The sequence below is a fragment of the Enhydra lutris genome, unplaced genomic scaffold, assembly GCF_002288905.1.
Source record: "Enhydra lutris kenyoni isolate GAN:26980312 unplaced genomic scaffold, ASM228890v2 scaffoldscaffold81, whole genome shotgun sequence".
Classification (NCBI taxonomy): Eukaryota; Metazoa; Chordata; class Mammalia; order Carnivora; family Mustelidae; genus Enhydra; species Enhydra lutris.
This window is the reverse complement of record NW_019154165.1, coordinates 1,812,420-1,829,685: the sequence shown is the minus strand read 5'-3', so window position 1 is coordinate 1,829,685 and position 17,266 is coordinate 1,812,420. Positions and strand designations below refer to the sequence as shown.

General features: G+C 38.2%; 1 protein-coding gene across 1 annotated transcript in view; it reads right to left on the bottom strand.

Moving 5' to 3' along the window:
• LOC111161001 (testis expressed 11) overlaps nt 1-17,266 on the bottom strand; it is a 273,790-nt gene that overhangs the window by 89,030 nt on the left and 167,494 nt on the right. Inside the window, exons 17-21 of the mRNA XM_022524429.1 lie at nt 16,863-16,948; nt 13,399-13,455; nt 9,980-10,020; nt 7,871-7,957; nt 301-371 (exon numbers count right to left, since the gene is read on the bottom strand). Of these exons, the coding sequence (XP_022380137.1) occupies nt 301-371; nt 7,871-7,957; nt 9,980-10,020; nt 13,399-13,455; nt 16,863-16,948 (342 nt within the window). The remainder of the gene's footprint in view (nt 1-300; nt 372-7,870; nt 7,958-9,979; nt 10,021-13,398; nt 13,456-16,862; nt 16,949-17,266) is intronic.

The window sequence follows — 17,266 nt, the reverse complement described above, 5'->3', positions numbered from 1 at the left end:
TATTTTAATATAGGACTCTGGGAGACTGAATTCCTTCAAAAGCAAAGAAATAAGTCTCTTATGGTAAAACTTTAATCTCTCTGATGGTTGTTTATAGTATTTTGCTATGTGGAGAACTGTTTCATATCTGCACATTGTATCCTATAAGGAACAAATGCTCCTTAGGTCATTACTGTTTAGACATGTATTTAAAAAATTTCTAGATTAAAAGTCCATGCCACTTTATATTTTGCCCTTGAAAATAGCCACAGTGGTCTTTGTTATGGTCCATTCATGAGATAATTACTAGAACAGACTTACCTTATAAGAGAGGATGAAAAATTCTCTCATTGCCACTGGGTCTTTGCCACATTGCACAGCCAAGTTCCAAGCTGAAAGTTAATATGAAATGATAAGATTATGAAAATCTGTTTAAACTGTACCATTATAATCTTTACTACCTGCATTTTTTAATAATAATATACTAATGAGGGGTTTCTTGAGTTAAAAAAGCTAACTTTAGATTTTTAGAGAAATTTTTTCATGTAAATTTGGAGACTTTTATAACTTCCAATCTTTGAATCTTGCCAATAACTAATGGAGGTAATGCTGATTTTTTTTTTAAATAAAAACTGGGAACATAAAATACATTATTTTTTTAAAAGATTTTACTTATTTATTTGACAGAGATCACAAGTAGGCAGAGGCAGGCAGAGAGAGAGAGAGAGGGAAGCAGGCTCCCTGCCGAGCAGAGAGCCCGATGCAGGGCTCGATCCCAGGACCCTGGGACCATGACCCGAGCCGAAAGCAGAGGCCTTAACCCACTGAGCCACCCAAGCGCCCCCCCATACAATACATTCTTAGTTGGAATAGATGCCTCTAAAAAATAAGGATCACCAAGGAGCTCACCACTGGAATTCATAAAAGTATGTTAAAATTCAACAAAGAGGTGGGGAGCTAAGATAGCAGCTTGCCTCATCCCTTGAACACAGTTAAATAACTAATCAAATGATTCTGAATACCTAAGAAATCGACCTGAGCACTGGCAGAACAAACCTCACAACCAGAGGGAGAGCAGAGTCCACACCGAGGAAAGCAGGACGTGCGGAGATGTGGTTTTAAGGAGAAATGGGTCATGGGTGCTGTGGAGGAGAGGGAGCCCTGGTTGTGGAGAAAGGCAAGAGACAGTGGAGCACACAGGGATATGCACAAGGTGAACACTTCCCCAAAGCCACTGGCTAGGAAAATGAGAGGGGCTGATTTTTGTGAGTTTTTGCCACCAGTGGGGCTCAAAGACTGGATTTTTAGAGGTCCGTGGGCATGACTGGGATAGAGCCATAAGGGCACTGCTGCACTCCTGGAAAGAAGGCAGGCAAGTAATCCTGGGGGCAGACAAGGCAATGTGAAGATTGCCTCTGGCACATGGGGAGAGACTGTGCACTCTTCTCGGAGCACATCTGTGAGAGGTGTCATTCTAGGAGTTGCCTCTCCAGGGACAAAAAAGCGAGCCAGCAGGTGCCATTTCCTCCCCACCCCCTCCCCAGCATAGGCAGAGATACATGCTGAGGGCGGCTAACCAGGATGCTGGTTGTTTAGCCTGCTCTGCTCCAAATCCCACACCCTTGCACTTTGGGGCAGCTGCCCTTCGGGGTCAAACCTGCATCACCCCCAACAGAGCAAGACTCTCCCCAGAAGACAAGAGCAGGTCCCTGCTACCCAGGTTGCTAAAGTTTGGAGTTTCAGTGGTCAGCACACTTGGCTAGGATAGAGCCCAAAGTGCACTGCACTGCTTCAGGCAGGCAATCAACCTGGAGACAGTGTGAAAAGAGCAATCTGAAAAATGCCTGGTATATACAAGAGGAAATTATTCGCTCTTCTGGGAGTGATTCCCTCAGAACGGCAAGCATGGAAACCACACTCCACGAAAAATGGAGCTGGCTGGTGCCTTTCCCCTCCCGTGCTCCTCAGCATAAACGAACTTCAGGAAACAGAACAGCATCAACACTGGCTTCCTAACCCGCTAATACCAAGTCTTGGCCCCACTGTGCTCTGTTGATACTGCCCTACTCTGGCAAGTGTGCCCCAGTCCCAGTGCAGTAGGCCCCTTCCCAGGAAGGCCAGCAGAAACCTCTGCATGAACCTCAACCACTGACCAAAAAGTTTTGCAAGGCTTCTTCAGTTCTAGTAGAAGTAGCATCGGGTCTCATTTAACAAGCAGACCAGAGCCTGCCTAATTAAAACTCCCTATATGGGGTGCCTGGGTGGCTCAGTGGGTAAAAGCCTCTGCTTTTGGCTCAAGTCATGATCTCAGGGTCCTAGGATCGAGGCCCACATCGGGTTCTCTGCTCAGCAGGGAACCTGCTTCCTTCTCTCTCTCTGCCTGCCTCTCTGCCTACTTGTGATCTCTGTCAAATAAATAAATAATCTTTAAAAAACAAACAAACAAACAAACACTCTCTACACTCTGGCTAAGGTCCAAACACTGCCCGCTGCAGACAAATGACCTGAGGAATAAAGCAGTCAAACCACAGCAACCGAGTGCACACAGCACATACAAGAGACACTCCCTTTAGTGCCCAGGCCATGAGCACTATGTGACCTCTTTTTCATACAGCCATTACTCTCAGGAGCAGGAACCATAACAGGCACACAGAAGAAGGCAGAGACATAGACAAAATGCCAAGATGGAGGGATTCATCTCAAAAGAAGGAACAAGAAAAAAAAAGAAAGAACAAGAAAAGGTCATGGCTAGAGATATAATCGAGACAGATATAAGTCACATGCCTGATGCAGAATTTAAAGCAACAATCATAAGGATACACACTGGGCTTGAAAAGAGCATGGAAGACTTCAGGAAGACCCTTATTGCAGAGATAAAAGAGTTAAAAAAACAATTAGACATGAAAAATGCAGTAATTAAGATTCAAAACCAACTGGATGTAATGAGGACAAGGATGGAAGAAGCAAAGGAACAAATAAGTATAAAGAAGATAGAATAATAGAAAATAATAAAGTTGCACAAAAGACAGAAAGGGTAGTTATGGATCACGAGAACAGACTTAGGGAACTCAGTGATTCCATCAAACGTAATATCATTCATATCACAAGAGTCCCAAAAGAAGAAGAGAGGGAAAAGGAAACAGAAGGTTTATTCGAGGAAATCATAATTGAGACCCTCCCTAATCTGAGGGAAAAAACACATATAAATCCAGGAGACACAGAGAACTCCCATTAAGATCAATAAATGCAGACCAATACCAAGACATATTGTAATTAAATTTGCAAAATGTGGTGATAAAGAAAAAATTTCTAAAAACAGCAAGACAAAAGAAGTTCTTAACTTTCAAGGGAAGACCCATAAGGTTAGCTGCAGATCTCTCCACAGAAACTTGGCAAGCCAGAAGGGAGTGCCATAATATATTCAAAATGCAGAATGGGAAAAATCTGCAGCCAAGAATACTCTATCCAGCAAGGCTATCATTCAGAATAGAAGGAGAGAGAAAAAGTTTCCCAGACAAACAAAAACTAAAGGAGTTTGTGACCACTAAATCAGCCCTGCAAGTAATATTAAAGGGGACTCTTTGAGTGGGAAAGAGAAATTAAAAAATGACAAAGACTAGAAAGTAACAAGCAAAATCTCCAGTAACAATGACAAAACAAGCAATAAAATGGCACTAAATACATATCTATCAATAATTACTGTGAATGTAAATGGACTAAATGTTCTAGTCAAAAGGTATAGGGCGTCAGAAAGGATAAGAACACAAGTCCCATCTATATGCTGCCTACAAGAGACTCATTTTAGACCTAAGGACACCTGCAGATTGAAAGTGAGGGCATGGAGAAACATCTATCCTACTAAGGGATATTTTTTAAAAATGGGAGTATCGATATTTATATGAGACAAACTGGACTTTAAAACAAAGACTATAACAACAGACAAAAAAGGGCCCTATGTAATAATAAAGGGGACAATCCAGCAAGAAGATGTGAGAAACAAACTGAGGGTTTTGGAGGGGAGGGGTGGGTGATGGGTGAGCCTGGTGGTGGGTATTAAGGAGGGCACGTATTGCATGGAGCACTGGGTGTGGTGCATAAACAATGAATCTTGGAACACTGAAAAAAAATTTAATTAAAAAAAGAAGATCTAACAATTATAAATAGTTATGCAACCAACATTGGGGCACCCAAATATATAAAAAAATTACTAACAAATATAAAGGAATTCATTGGTAATAATACAATAATAGTAAGAGACTTTAATACCCCACTTATAGCAGTGGACAGACCATCTAAGCAGAAAATCAACAAGGAAACAATGGCTTTGAATGACACACTAGATCAGATGGACTTAACAAATATATTCAGAACATTTCATCCTAAAGCAGCAGAATACACATTCTTTTCAAGTGCACATGTGACAGTCTCCAGAGGAAATCACACACTAGGTCAAATCAGGCCTCAACAAGTACAAAAAGACTGAGATCATAACTTGAATATTTTCTGACTATAACACTATAAAACTTGAAGTGAACCACAAGAAAAAACTAGGAAAGGCCACAAACAAATGGAGGTTAAACAACATGCTACTAAAGAATGAATGGGTCAATCAGGTAATCAAAGAAGAAATAAAAAAAAATACATGGAAACACAATGGTTCAAAAACCTTTGAGATGCAGCAGAAGCGGTCCTCTGAGGGCAGTATATAGCAATATAGGCCTACCTCAAGAAGAGAAATCTCAAATAAACAACCTATGTTTAAACCTAAACTACCTAGAAAAAGAACAAATGAAGCCTAAAGCCATCAGAAGAAGGAAAATAATAAAAATTATAGCAGAAATAAACTATAAAGAAACTAAAAAAAAAAAAAAAAAACCAGTAGAACAGATAAATGAAGGGGCATCTGGGTGGCACAGTCAGTTGGGTGTCCATTTCTTGGTTTTGGCTCAGGTCATAATCTCAGGGTCCTAAGATCAAGCCTCTTGCCATTCCATGATTCCCTCTCTCCCTCTACCCCTCCCCTCTGCTGTGCTCTCTCTCAAATAAATAAATAAATATTTAAAAACAAAAACAAAAACAGAGCAATGAAACCAGGTACTAGCTCTTGGGGGAAAAAAACAATAAAATTGATAAACCTCTAGTTAGATTTATCAAAAAGAAAAGAGAAAGAACCCAAATAAAGAAAACCACAAATGAGAGAGGGCAAATAACAATCAATACCACAGAAATACAAACAATTATAAGGAGAATCTTATGAAAATTAATATGCCAACAAACTGGACAACTTAGAAAAACATGGATTAATTCCTCGAAACATATAAATTACCAAAACTGAAACAGGAAGAAATAGAAAATTTGAACAGACCGATAACCAGTAAAGAAACTGAATCAGTAATCAAAAATTTCCCAAACAAAAGTCCTGGGCCAGATGGCTTCATAGGGAAATTTTACCAAATATTTAAACAAGAGCTAATACCTATTCTTTTCAAACTGTTCCAAAAGATAGAAAAGGAAGGCGAATTTCCAAACTCATTCTATAAGGCCAGCATTACCCCAATTCCAAAACCAAACAAAAACTCTACTAAAAAATGAGTACTACAGGCCAATATCTCTCATGAACATGGAGAAGATCATCAGAACGTTAAAAACAGACCTGGCCTATGATCTAGCAACTGCACCACTAGGTATTTACCTGAAGAATACAGAAATACTGATTCAAAAGGCTACATGCACCCTGATGTTTTTATAGCAGCCTTTTCTACAACAGCCAAATTATGGAAACAGCCCAAATGTCCATCAACTGATGTACGGATAAAGATGTGGTATATAGGGGCATCTGGGTGGCTCAGTGGGTTAAAGCCTCTGCCTTCGGCTCAGGTCACGATCCCATGGTCCTGGGAATGAGCCCCACATTGGGCTCTCTGCTTGGTGGGGAGCCTGCTTCCCTCTCTCTCTCTCTCTCTCTCTCTCTCTCTCTGCCTGCCTCTCTGCCTACTTGTGATCTCTGTCAAATAAATAAATAAAATCTTAAAAAAAAAAGATGTGGTATCTATACTCAGCCATAAAAAGAATGAAATCTTGCCATTTGCAACAATATGGATGGAGCTACAGAGTATTAGGCTAAGTAAAATAAGCCAGTCAGAGAAAGACAAATACCGTATGATTTCACTCATATGTGGAATTTAAGAAATAAAACAGATCAACACAAGGGGGAAAAAAAGACAGGCAAACCAAGATACGAGACTCCTAACTATAGAGAACAAACTGAGGGTTGCTGGTGCTGAGGTGGGCAGGGGGATAGATTAAACAGTGATGGGTATTAAGGAAGGCATTTGTGATGAACACTCATTGTTGTTGTATGTAAGTGATGAATTGCTGAATTCTATACCTGAAACTAATATTACATTATATCTGAGCTAACTGAAATTTAAATAAAAACTTGAAAAAAAAAGAGTTCAGCAAAAAACAGGGTACCCTAGAATCAAAGGCTAAAAGAAATTGCTATATTCACATCTTCCACAGAGCACTGGACGTCTCCATCTGGCAACATTTAGCATAATCTTCACATTAGAAAATTAAAATTAAAATTCAGTAAAAGAAGTACTGGAAAATAACTTTTCAAAATTCCAAAAGATCGAAGTCATTAAACCTTTCTACAGTTTAAATGTGTGTTACTTTCAATTAGTTGCGTAAGTTTCTGAGAAGCCAAATTGCTGAGTTTATTCCATTTTCTCCTAGCTTAGAGTCCAAGTAAACCCCGTAAAGCAGAAGATTCACAAAAACCAGTCTGCTTTGTAACATTGCTGCTTTATTGCTCCTGATTACTTATCACTGTAATAACTGCCTCCACAATTTTTATACTTGATCTCAGCCAAAAGGCCGAGAAGCAACTGCCTCCAAAATTTTTAAGTGTTTTTACTGAAATTAAGCCTAATAAAGTAAATTACACAACTTATAATTGGTTAGCTTGATGAATTTTCAAAGTGAATATAATGATGTAACCAATCCAAATCAACACAGACCTTGATCATTACCAAAAACTCAGAAGCAACCCAACCACCCCTATTCAAGTCCAACTCCCTTCAAGGGAAACCACTATCTTCAGCTCTAATATCATAAATTAGTTTTGCCTGCTTTTTTATCACATATAAATGAAATCAATGTCTGATTTTTGTTCAACATAATGTTTGTGAGATTCATCCAATTTGTTGCATGTAATTTACTTTTTGTTTTTATTTTTTATGTAATCTCTATGGCCAACATGGGGCTCAAACTCATGACTCAGAGATCAAGAGTTGCATGTTGTACTCACTGAGCCAGCCAGGCATCCCATAGATAGTTTATTTTTGATGAATCAAATTTAGAGATAAGTTAGGCATTCTATATCAAATTTAGGAGCATAGCCTTGGGGACCTGCAGTTGTAAGTCCTCATTTTATTGTTAGACCCATTTCTAGAGAAAAAGAAAACTAATATTTATTGAGTACCTACTATGTCCCAGGTACACACATGGTTTTATTTAAAACACTTACTAGCCCTATGAAGTATGTATAATTGTTCCCCTTTAATAAATAATGAAACTAAGATTAAGGAAGTTATCCTTATACCCATAGCTACACATAAAAGAGCCAGAATTTGGGGCATCTGGGTGGCTCAGTTGGCTGGGTGTCCAGCTCTCGGTTTCAGCTCATGTTGTGGACTCAGAGTCATGAGATCAGGCCCCATGCGCAGCGGGGAGTCTGCTTGTCCCTTTCCCTTTCCTCCTCCCCCTGCTCGCTCGCTCTCTCTCAAATAAATAAATAAAATCTTCTAAAAAAACCCCGTAATTTGAATCCACCAATGTCTGATTCTACCACTACCCAGTTTCCCATAGCTACAGAATATCCTCTTACCTATTTTTCGAAACCAATGAGCTTCATTAGCCCTTGAGTCTGAAGTCGAGGCCTCTCCACTGAAAGACTGGGAGAGTTTCAGGAGTGCTGCATTGAACAGAAAGATTTTATAGTGAGGTCTTCTATTTTATACTCTAGCAAAATTATTACTACTGCCTTAAAAATAGTCAAACATGAGTTTGAAATTAGAAAGTTCTTTTTGTTTAGGGGTGTGCATAGGTACATACCAAAAGTAATTAAAATGACACAAAGCATTACCAAAGCTCCAAGAAGCAGTTAACTCAAACTCTGGTGGGGAAAAACACATCTTTGGAGAGAATTAAAATTTTACCTAATCATTCACCACCTGAGGCAGAAAAATAGGATTTACACATAAGGAAATAAAAGAATAGGAACAATCATTAAAAAGACTGAAATGGAGGGGTGCCTGGGTGGCTCAGTGGGTTAAAAGCCTCTGCCTTTGGCTCAGGTCATGATCCCAGGGTCCTGGGATCGAGCTCCGCACTGGGCTCTCTGCTTGCTGGGGAGCCTGCTTCTTCCCCCTCTCTCTGCCTGCCTCTCTGCCCACTTGTGATCTCTGTCAAATAAATAAATCTTTAAAAAAAAAGACTGAAATGGAGATCGAGAACTGGAAGAGTATTGATAGGCTGCCGTAATACTTACTGAGCTCCCACAGCAAGCACACCAAAGAACCAGAACATGCTGTCATCACAAGACATTTATTACATATCCATATACCCTTCTCAAAGGTAAGAATACCAAACAGCCAAGTTTGAAAACCTTGATTTCTTTTTCTAAGATTTTTTAAAAGATTTTATTTATTTATTTGACAGAGATCACAAGTAGGCAGAGAGGCAGGCAGAGAGAGAGGGGGAAGCAGACTCCCCGCTGAGCGGAGAGCCCAATGCGGGGCTCGATCCCAGGACCCTGAGATCATGACCTCAGCTGAAGGCAGAGGCTTTAACCCACTGAGCCACCCAGGTGCCCCTTTTTCTAAGATTTTATTTGACAGACAGAGAGAGACAGCAAGAGAGGGAACACAAGCAGGGGGAGTGGGAAAGAGAGAAGCAGTCTTCCCGCCGATCAGGGAGCCCGGTGCAGGGTTCAATCCCAAGACCCCAGGATCTTGACCTGAGCCGAAGGCACACACTTAATTACTGAGCCACCCAGGCGCCCCTGGTTTTCTAAAAGCCTTGGTTTCTAAACCACTTTGTTATATTTAACATCTTAGTGATAGGTATTTGAGGTGTAAAATTGAACTAGTGAATAAAGAGAAGAGAGTTTCTAAGATGTTTTGGACATAAGGAAGTAGGTACTTGGGTAGTGGAAATGGGAAGAGCTGTTAGGCAAAAGTGACACTGGCTAAGAAAGCACAGCGTTGAAAAAAAGAAATTGATGTGGCTAGGAGGTTAGCTTAAAGTGAAGAGGGAGGAGTTTTTAGTAGATAGAGGAGATGACACAGCCTTGGGTAGTTCGATAAACAAGTTTCAAAATAATAAAGTAAACTATCTGAATCTGATTCAGAGGGCATGAAAGTTAATAGGGTGCACAGCATTTTTATTTGTCTTGATCCTTTTTCACCTGTTCTATTCTTAGGTTAGGATCAAGTAGCAATAAGGACAGATAGAAAGGACAGAAGGAAAGAAGGAACTCTCTTTTTAAAATAAATTGGAATATGGGATGCCTGGGTGGCTCAGTGGGTTAAGCCTCTGCCTTCGGCTCAGGTCATGATCTCAGGGTCCTGGGACCGAGCCCTGCATGGAGCTCTCTGCTCAGCAGGGAGCCTGCTTCCTTTCTTTGCTTGCCTCTCTGTCTGCTTGTGATCTCTCTGTCAAATAAATAAATAAATAAAATCTTTAAATAAAATAAGGTAAAATAAAATAAATTGGAATGAAAGGAGAGAAGAAATCACATTTGGAAATGAATGTTAGTGATGACAAACTTTCCTCTGCTTGTGAATAAAGAAAACAAAGTAGACTTCTATGGCAAACATTAATAAAAGCATGAAGCTTAACTCAAACATGAAGTCTGTCTGAGTCATGTACCTGGAGAATTTAATAGAGGACAGAGGGAAGATGAAGGACTGAAAATAACCAAGACGATATTTACCCGTATTCAAGCAAGTCAAAAGTCTATCCATTTCTTTCTTTCTAAAAAATAAAGAAAAGAGTATTTTCCTACTGTTCCAAAGCTTTACTACAAAAAAGTACCAAAATAAGACCCCAAGAGAGCTACAAAAAGATAATGCAAAATTGTGAATTTCATTGTTCAAGGTTTCAACCTATCATTTCCACCCTATTTTTCACTACAGGATACTGTTCCTCATTCCCCAGCGTTCTCACATTTTTTCTGTCTTCCCCTTCTACTCTTACTCTAAGCAAAGGATTTCAATGGCTGATAAGAGTCACTGAATTTGAAAGCAGAGAGTGATTTTTGTGATTTTCAAGCTTTTTCTTTTTTGAAGAAGGGAATTAGAACCCTTGTTTCAAATAAACTTTAATGAAAATCTAATATACAAGAAAAGATGTAAGTTTAGCTACTCTGTTTAAACCAGTGTGGGTAGAGGCCTAGAGCCTCATTTTCCTGGAAGTCCCTGAGGCAGTGCCACAGAATTTCCAGGGTTCTGAAATATATTTTAAAAACCACTTATCCAGTCCAGACTCTTCATTTTATAGATGAGGAAATAGATCTGGAAATGGAGGATGATGTGTCTAATATCATGTAATTAATGACAATTCCAGGATTACTACACAGGTCTCTTGACCCTTTGTCAAATTTCTTTAGGGGGTATATAAATTTTTTTTTTTTTATCCCCAGGGGTACAGGTCTGTGAATCTCCAGGTTTACACACTTCACAGCACTCACCATAGCACATACCCTCCCCAATGTCCATAACCCCCCCCCCCCCCTCCCCCCCCCCCTCCCCCCATCAACCCTCAGTTTGTTTTGTGAGATTAAGAGTCACTTATGGTTTGTCTCCCTCCCAATCCCATCTTGTTTCATTTAGGGGGTATATAAATTTTAATGGAGGAAAACAGGTCACTTTACTGATCAAAGGAATGAATATGGAAGTACTGGCAAGCTCAACTAAGGAAGTTAAGAGGAAGTAGAGTATACTATTAGACTGGCATTATCATGAGGAGCTCTAGTATTACATAATAAAGACCATGCTTCAGGAAAAGTAGCAGCTTTCTCAGACATAAATATTAGAAGTCTGGTTTACTTAAAATAACTTCTTAAAGTAAACTTCACTGATGTGAATTTCAGCTGATCTAAAGTTGACATCCTCACTTATTTAATTCAGTGACTATAAAATAATCTAGTAAGGGTCCATTAACGCAAATACATAGTATAAAATAAGAATGAGGACCTGGATAGGGATGTATATATAGTCTACTTAAAAGCCAAACTGCTTAAAAAAATTTTTACCACGTGAGTTGTTATAATACTCAGGTAGATACTGCTAAATGAAAACCATCAGTTTTTTTAGAAGAAAAAGGGAACTTTAAAAATTACCCAGTCTAGCTTTTTTATTTAACAGATGAAAAAAAATAAAGCTTAGGTAAGTTAAAATAAGTTGTTGTCTAAGATGAACTGGAGTTAGTGAAATAACTGAAACTGGAACTCAATTCTCTGACTCTTCCACTGAATGGGCTTTTTTTTTTTTAAATAATCTTTGTTAAATAAGGTGCTGACTGCTATCTGAAAACACTGCTAGCAGATGTTCTTTATGACTATATTTATTATAAAACAATAAAGATCTATTTTTAAACTACTCTGTAATTTAAGTTTACCATTAATTTAAATAGGATTCCTTTCCTTTCCCCATTTCCAAATTGGTTTTAATGAATAAGGTTTGACTATATGTCACAATTACATGGAATATGAAGCACTTAAGACCAGTACTAAAAGTCTTCTTGTAAAGAACTGATTGATACTCAGCTACTTAAATAAACTGAGTGACTATTATATGTCAGACACCGTCCTAGGTTTCAGAAATACAATATAAATACAAATAGTCCTAGTCCTCAAAGAGATCTTATAATCTACTAGCTATGTTTGGTTTCTGAGTTTCTTTTCTTTTTTAAAAATTTTAAATGATTTTTTAAAGTTTTGAAAATTGCAGTATAGTTGACACATAATGTAACACTAGTTTCAGGTATACAACACCATGACTGGACAGGTCTACACATTATGCCATGCTCACCACAACTGTAGATGCCATCAGTCACCATACAAGGCTATTACAATACCAATGTATTTTTAAACTTTTTATTGTGGAAAATTTCCAAGATGTTTCTATGTTAACAGACAAGTGCATCCACATGTACCCATTACCCAGCTTCAGTAATTATTAAACTCATCATCAATCTTGTTTCAATTCTACCTCCACCCATTCCTTTCCCTTCCCTATTATTTTGAAGCCAATTCCAGACTTCCTATCATTTCATCCATAAATATTTTAGGAAGTATCACAAAGAAAGATTCTTTTACAAAACATAACCATACTATCATATGTCTAAAAATTAATGTCTTAATATCATCAAATATTTGGCCATTATTAAGATTTAAAATTTTTCACTATCTTTTTTTAGTTTTTTTGCATTCCCTTCTAATATATTCATAGAGTCTGTAAAGAAGAGGCAAAATTTATGCTTGGGTAAAATTTGTGTCATGAAAAAAGTTAATTCATCAGTCCAATATTATCTTAGTCACAGATTATTTCCCAAAGAATTTAGCTGAAGAAATGTATTGCCTCTGGGTACAAATGATATATAAAGCAAAAGCAAAATAGAGATACACTATTATAGAGTTTCTATCTAAATAGAGAATACAGAGATGAGCGATTACTTCTCTGAAAGTTATCCCTAATCAAGACCTGCAATAGAGTTTTCTTTCAAATCATTAGGAGGTAGTGAATTTTGTAAATTAGAAATTGGTGACCTAATTCTTCCACCAAGTGTTAAGTTCTTGATGTCTTTTGCCACAGAAACTCTGAACAGAAAGATATTTGAGTACTCCTGGCTGAGCTGATAAAGATTCACAATCAATGAGCTGACCAGGTTATATGTTTCTGTGGCAAAGTAAGAAATATAACTATATATGTCTCATGTTAAGAAAGGGGGAAATAGATGCAATACAAAAGTAAATCATACCTAACATTACTGAGGGCTCAGTAAGTGCTTGGCACTCTTCTGTTTTCACGTATTTACTCATTGAGTCATCAGAGCAACCCCGTAAGGTAGGTACTATTCTATTCTCATTTTACAGATGGGGAAATAAAAGCCCAGGTTACACATCTAATAAGAGGTAGAGCCAGGATATGAACCCAGAAAGACTGGCCCCTGAGCCTATATTGATCTTACTATACTGGACATCTCTCAACATAAGGTTTATATTGGAAGTTACATATAATTATTCTAATGGAATCATTATTATTATTCTAATAATAATTATTCTAATGGAATCATTATTATTATTCTAATAATAATTATTCTAATGGAATCATTTCTGTTGAAATAACTTACTTGCTTTCAGATTCTGGCATCTGAGAAACTCTTGGGAGAACTAGACGAAACAAACACCTGTATGATAAAGTAATACAAAAAGTGATGCTTAGGAAAAACCATGTGAAAGAGTATTTACCACCTTATTACTCTTGATTACCCCAGGAGGCAGAGGTGAGAAAAGAGAAGGTAAGGAGGAGACTAATTTTATTTTACTTATAGATCTTTGTATTGTTTTAATGATTGTAATGAAAACATGCAAATTTTGTAAGTTGGGGAGAGTAATTTAAGAAAACCATTTAAAAGCAAAAGTTCTGTTTATGACAAATTCTTAAATATTTCCACTGTTTATATATCACTGCTCCAAATCACCTGCTAAAACATCAGGTATGAAGTACAAATCTTAATGTTTTTCTTAAGGAGCCTGGAGCTGGCCTTTGGGTACCACGTAAACTAAAATGACTATTCTTTCAAGGGGATCTTACAGCATGATGAACTAACAAAATAAGGTAGCTTATAAAGTTTTAAACGCTAAAAATCTTCTTTAAAATACCATCTATCCTGAATGATTTTAGATACTTATCTGACTGAAGGAATGTAAGTAACTTAAGACTCCTCTGATAGTTATTTCTGTGACTCCATTCCTTTTCAAATGTAGTTAACCAATAGGAAAACCACTATAGAACCATTCTGGTTTCTGACTTTGCCACTGACATATTCTCAGTTACATTAGAAGCTATCACGCCCTAACCTCATCCTCTATCTTACTACTGTATGTAAAAGTTCCCTTTTGATAAACCATTTTCCCTCACAGAAAGAGAAAAGGGGGAAAAAATCAAATTCAACTGATGTCTTTTTTTAAAAGATTATTTGAGAGCGCGTGCGTGCGTGCAGAGCAGGGGGAGGGACAGAAGGAGAGGGAGCAAGAGACTCCCTGCTGAGCAGGGAGCCCAAAGAGGAGCTTGATTCCAGGACGCTGAGATCATGACCTGAGCCAAAAGCAGATGCTTAACTGACTGGCACTCCCAACTGATATCTTTTTTTTTTTTTTAAACTTTAAGCATCCCTATCAAATTTCCAAAGACATTTTTCACAGAAATAGAAAAAAATATCCTAAAATTCATATGGAAACACAAAATACCCTGAATAGCTAAAGCAAACTTGAGAAAGAAGTATAAAAAAGCTGGAGACATCACACTTCCTGGTTTCAAACTATACCACAAAGCTATAGGAATCAAAATAGCATGGTACCAGCACACAAAAAGAACAGAATAGAGAGCCCAGAAATAAACCCATGTATAAACCATGGATAGACCATGTTAACTAATATTTGAGAAGAGAGCCAAGAATATTCAATGGGGGAAAGACAGTCTTTTCAATAAATGTTGTTGGTAAAACTGGATATCACATGCAAAAAAAATGAAATGGGACCACCATCTTTCACTACTCACAAAAATTAACTTGAAATGGATTAAACACTTAAGACCTGAAACCAGTAAACCTCCTGAAAGAAAACATAGGGGAAAAGCTCTTTGACAATGACTTTTTGGACAGGACACCCAAAGCACAAGCAAAAGTGGGCAAGTGGGACAGCATCAAACCACAAAGCTTCTGTATAGCAAAGGAAACAAAATGAAAAGGCAACCTACAGAATAGGAGAAAATACAAACCATGTATCTGATAAGAAGTTACTATACAAAACAAATAAGGAGCATATACAGCTCAGAAAACAGAAATAAATAAAACAAAATAGAAATAAACTGATTTAAAAATGGCCAAAGGACTTGAATAGATATTTTTCCAAAAAAATACATGCATGGTCAACAAATACATCTTTTCAGATGGTGAACATCACTTATCATCAGGGAAATGTAAATCAAGACCACAAAGAGGCATCACCTCACACCTGTTAGAATGGCCAGTATCAAAAAGACAGATACGTTTTGGTGAGGATTTGGCAAAGAGGAAAACCTTTGACATCCTTGGTAGAAACAGAAATTGGTACAGCCACTAGAAAATAGTATGGAGGTTCCTCAAAAATTAAAAACAGAACTACCATATGATCCAGCAATCTCACTTTTGGGTATAGATCCAAAGGAAAGAAATCACTATCTCAAAAAGCTACCCGAACCCTCATGTTCACTGCAGCATTATTCACAATAGCCAATACATGGAAACAACCTAAGTATCCACTGATAGATGAATAGCTAAAGAAAAATGTGATATGCACACACACACACACACACAGGAATTCTATTTAAAGATTTTTATTTATTTAACTGACTGACAGAGACACAGTGAGAGAGGGAACAGAAGCAAGGGGAGTGGGAGAGGGAGAAGCAGGCTTCCCACCAAGCAGGGAGCCCGATGTGGGGCTCGATCCCAGGACCCCGGGATCATGACCTGAGCCGAAGGCAGCCGCTTAATGACCGAGCCACCCAGGCACCCCACAAAGGAATATCTTTTTTAAATTTATTTATTTGAGAGAGAGAGAGAGAATGAGTGGGGGGAGGAGCAGAGGGAGAGGGAGAGAAGAGAGTCTCAAGCAGACTCCACACCCAGCACAGAGCCTGATGTGGGTCTCGATCTCATGACCCTGAGATCATGACCTGAGCCCAAAATCAAGAGCCAGACACTTAACTGACTGAGCCACCCAGGTACCCCACCCCCACAGGAATATTATTTAGCCACTGAGAAGAAGGAAATCCTGCCCCTTGTGACAACATGGATGGACTTTGAGAGCCTTGCACTAAGTGAAAAGACAAAGAAAGACAAATACTATACCATCTCACTTATGTGCTGAATCTTTTTAAAAAAAGTGAAAAAGGGGCACCTGGGTGGCTCAGTGGTTAAGGCCTCTGCCTTCGGCTCGGGTCATGGTCTCGGGGTCCTGGGATCGAGTCCCGCATCGGGCTCTCTGCTCAGCAGGGAGCCTGCCTCCTCCTGTCTCTCTCTGCCTGCCTCTCTGCCTAGTTGTGATCTGTCACATTAAAAAAAAAAAAAAGTGAAAAACACAGAAACAGAGTAGAATGGTGTTTGCTAGGAGCTGGGTATGGAAGAAGTGGGGAAATGTTGGTTAAAGGGTACAAACTTCATATTATAAGATGCATAAGTTGGGGATCTAATGTAGAGCATGGTGACTATAGTTAATAAGATTGTATTATATATTTGAAAGCTGGGAAGAGACTAAATCTTAAATGTTCTTACCACACACAAAGAAACTGTAATTTCATGAGGTGCTAAATACATCAACTAATTTTGTTGTGCCAATCATTTCATAATATATGCATGTTTCAAGTCATCAGGTTATACACCTTAAATTTATATGTTATCTGTCAATTATATCTCAAAAAAGCTTGGAAAAATTTTAAAATAACAGTTGGTATAGTAGGCCTGATCACATCACATCAGTACTATTTTGACAAAGTTTATAGACCAAGAGTAAGAGGAAATTCTTTCACATCTACAGGATGTGAATCACTTACTTTAAAGCTGTAAGGACTTGTTGCGGGTCTTCTGAATATCGAGCTAAATATTCCAAAGCTTTTCCTGCCACAATTTGTTGCCCATTCTAAAAAGGACAAATAAATTATATCTCAAAGTGGTACTTACAAAATGTTACCTGTATTCCTGTCCTCTAAGGACAAGAAAAAAATCTGAACTTGTTCATTTTATATTATCGAAAGAGCCAATGCAAGATGATAGAATGAAGAAACAACTCATTGACAAAAACAGAACAGGTTCACATTGGCCTCAGAAACCCACTCCTCCCTACCATAAATATTTAGACTGGCCAACACTGCCATAAACCCACTAAGACTAGTCTTATTGTGATCTTTATCCCTGTTCATTGGCAGTAACCAAAAGAACCCCAGACCTTCATTTCTAG